The sequence below is a fragment of the Rhagoletis zephyria genome, unplaced genomic scaffold, assembly GCF_001687245.7.
Source record: "Rhagoletis zephyria isolate East Lansing unplaced genomic scaffold, Rhagoletis_zephyria_1.1 Rzeph_scaffold_00062, whole genome shotgun sequence".
Taxonomy (NCBI): domain Eukaryota; kingdom Metazoa; phylum Arthropoda; class Insecta; order Diptera; family Tephritidae; genus Rhagoletis; species Rhagoletis zephyria.
In genome coordinates, this window is record NW_016157146.1 from 58,327 (window position 1) to 60,896 (window position 2,570).

At 45.3% G+C, this 2,570-nt stretch overlaps 1 protein-coding gene across 1 annotated transcript; it reads left to right on the forward strand.

The window, feature by feature from the left end:
- The first annotated feature begins 320 nt into the window (after nucleotides 1-320).
- Nucleotides 321-758, forward strand: LOC108370575 (uncharacterized). The gene has a single exon (XM_017625919.1). It carries the CDS (start codon nucleotides 321-323, stop codon nucleotides 756-758), a length of 438 nt encoding a protein of 145 aa, XP_017481408.1.
- Nucleotides 759-2,570: the final 1,812 nt, after the last annotated feature.

The window sequence follows — 2,570 nt, forward strand, 5'->3', positions numbered from 1 at the left end:
GAGCGCGATGAGGAAGATAAGCTTAGATATATGGCCTTGGTGGAAGAGTATGAGAAATTCCAAACAGAACGTACTGCCACCATGGGATCTAGCGAAACCCAAAAAAGGAATAGGTCTCAATACGAGAGTGGCAATGGAGCTGACCGCAAAAGATTGAAGCAGGGGGATGTAGCGGAGTCCGCAACATCCACCAAGCATCGCTACTTCAGCGACGTTGCAAGAGACCATCTTCAGACTTCAATTATTGATGAAGGTAGCAGAACGCCGCTAGCAGTGCAGCAAAGTGGGTGGAGATCGATGTGAGGCTGTCGAGTCTCGTAATGGACTACATCCTCGACAGCCCCGAAGGTCCTTATCCAGAGTTTGACTCATCGGAATCCCTGAGGGGATACCGGGTCATCAAATGCGCGGTCCAGTTCTCCTTGGACTTCCGCGCTGGGTGTGTAGCAAAGATTAGCGACGCATTCGAGGGCTTGAATCTCAAGCTCATACCAGCCAAGGACATCACTAGGAGGCCCCGTGCGCGCATTTGGTTACCTCCGATAGCCGAACCTGGCGAAAAGTTGCTGTGGTGTGTAAAGGTGCATAATAAAAACATACCAGCAATAGACGAGTGGGAGCTCATCAAAGGTGAAGAGCCGAGAAAGCCCACAAACAAGCCAATTCTCCTAGCTATTTGCTCCGAATCCTCGGAGGCCCTAGCAGAGGCCCTAGCAGAGGCCGTAGAACCAATTGGGAGAAATGCAATAGAGTTTTGATGCGAAAACGAACTAAAGTTAATCTGGTAGAAAATATTACCTCAATAGATGAGATAGAACGAAACGTAAGCTACTTAGAGGGGGCGATGAACAAAGCCTATGAAAGATCAACCACACTGAGTGTCATGAAAAAGAAATCCCCGCCATGGTGGAATGGGGAGCTTAGAACTCTTAGAAATAGCGTTAGAAAACTTTTTTAACGAGCGCTTTAGGTCCAAGTATTGGGTGCCCTACAAAAGTGCGTTAAAATCATTTAAAAAGGAACTAAGGATAGCAAAGGCCAAGTCCTGGCAAACCTACTGTTCCTCGATAGAAAATGTAAGACACTCAGCTAGGCTAAGTAAGATCCTCTCAAAGGAGTACACGAAACCCTNCCTTATCCAGAGTTTGACTCATCGGAATCCCTGAGGGGATACCGGGTCATCAAATGCGCGGTCCAGTTCTCCTTGGACTTCCGCGCTGGGTGTGTAGCAAAGATTAGCGACGCATTCGAGGGCTTGAATCTCAAGCTCATACCAGCCAAGGACATCACTAGGAGGCCCCGTGCGCGCATTTGGTTACCTCCGATAGCCGAACCTGGCGAAAAGTTGCTGTGGTGTGTAAAGGTGCATAATAAAAACATACCAGCAATAGACGAGTGGGAGCTCATCAAAGGTGAAGAGCCGAGAAAGCCCACAAACAAGCCAATTCTCCTAGCTATTTGCTCCGAATCCTCGGAGGCCCTAGCAGAGGCCCTAGCAGAGGCCGTAGAACCAATTGGGAGAAATGCAATAGAGTTTTGATGCGAAAACGAACTAAAGTTAATCTGGTAGAAAATATTACCTCAATAGATGAGATAGAACGAAACGTAAGCTACTTAGAGGGGGCGATGAACAAAGCCTATGAAAGATCAACCACACTGAGTGTCATGAAAAAGAAATCCCCGCCATGGTGGAATGGGGAGCTTAGAACTCTTAGAAATAGCGTTAGAAAACTTTTTTAACGAGCGCTTTAGGTCCAAGTATTGGGTGCCCTACAAAAGTGCGTTAAAATCATTTAAAAAGGAACTAAGGATAGCAAAGGCCAAGTCCTGGCAAACCTACTGTTCCTCGATAGAAAATGTAAGACACTCAGCTAGGCTAAGTAAGATCCTCTCAAAGGAGTACACGAAACCCTCATTTATTAAAAATATAAATGATGTATGGACAAACTCCACGGATGAGTCTTTAGAAGCACTAGTTCAATTCCATTTTCCAGGCTGTGAACAGAATGCAGCAGCATCAGATGGAAAAGAACACACATACATACCAAATAGAGAACTTGAAATAATAATAAGCAAAGAAAAGATCATCTATGCAATAAATAGTTTCTCTCCCTTAAAATCTCCAGGCCCAGATGGTATAATACCGGCTATGTTACAGAATGTAAAGGAGCACATAGCACCGCTACTTGAAACCCTCTATAGAGCTTGTATTAGTATGAACTATGTCCCCCAGAGCTGGAGACGTGTCAAAGTAGTGTTCATCCCTAAGCCCGGTAGGACGAACCAAGAAACAGCGAAAGACTTTAGACCTCTAAGCCTAACTTCCTTTTTCTTAAAGCACTGAAAAGGCTAATAGATATATTAATAAGATAGTTCTTGGGGGAAGAATCCCTATCAACAGCACAACATGCTTACATCAAAGGGAAATCGACGGAGTCAGCTTTGCATGAAGTGGTGGGGCTCATAGAAAAATCACTGCGCTTCAAGCAATACACTTTAGCCGCTTTCCTGGAAATCGAGGGGGCCTTCAACAACATTGAAGTTGACAACATCATCCAATCACTCATGGG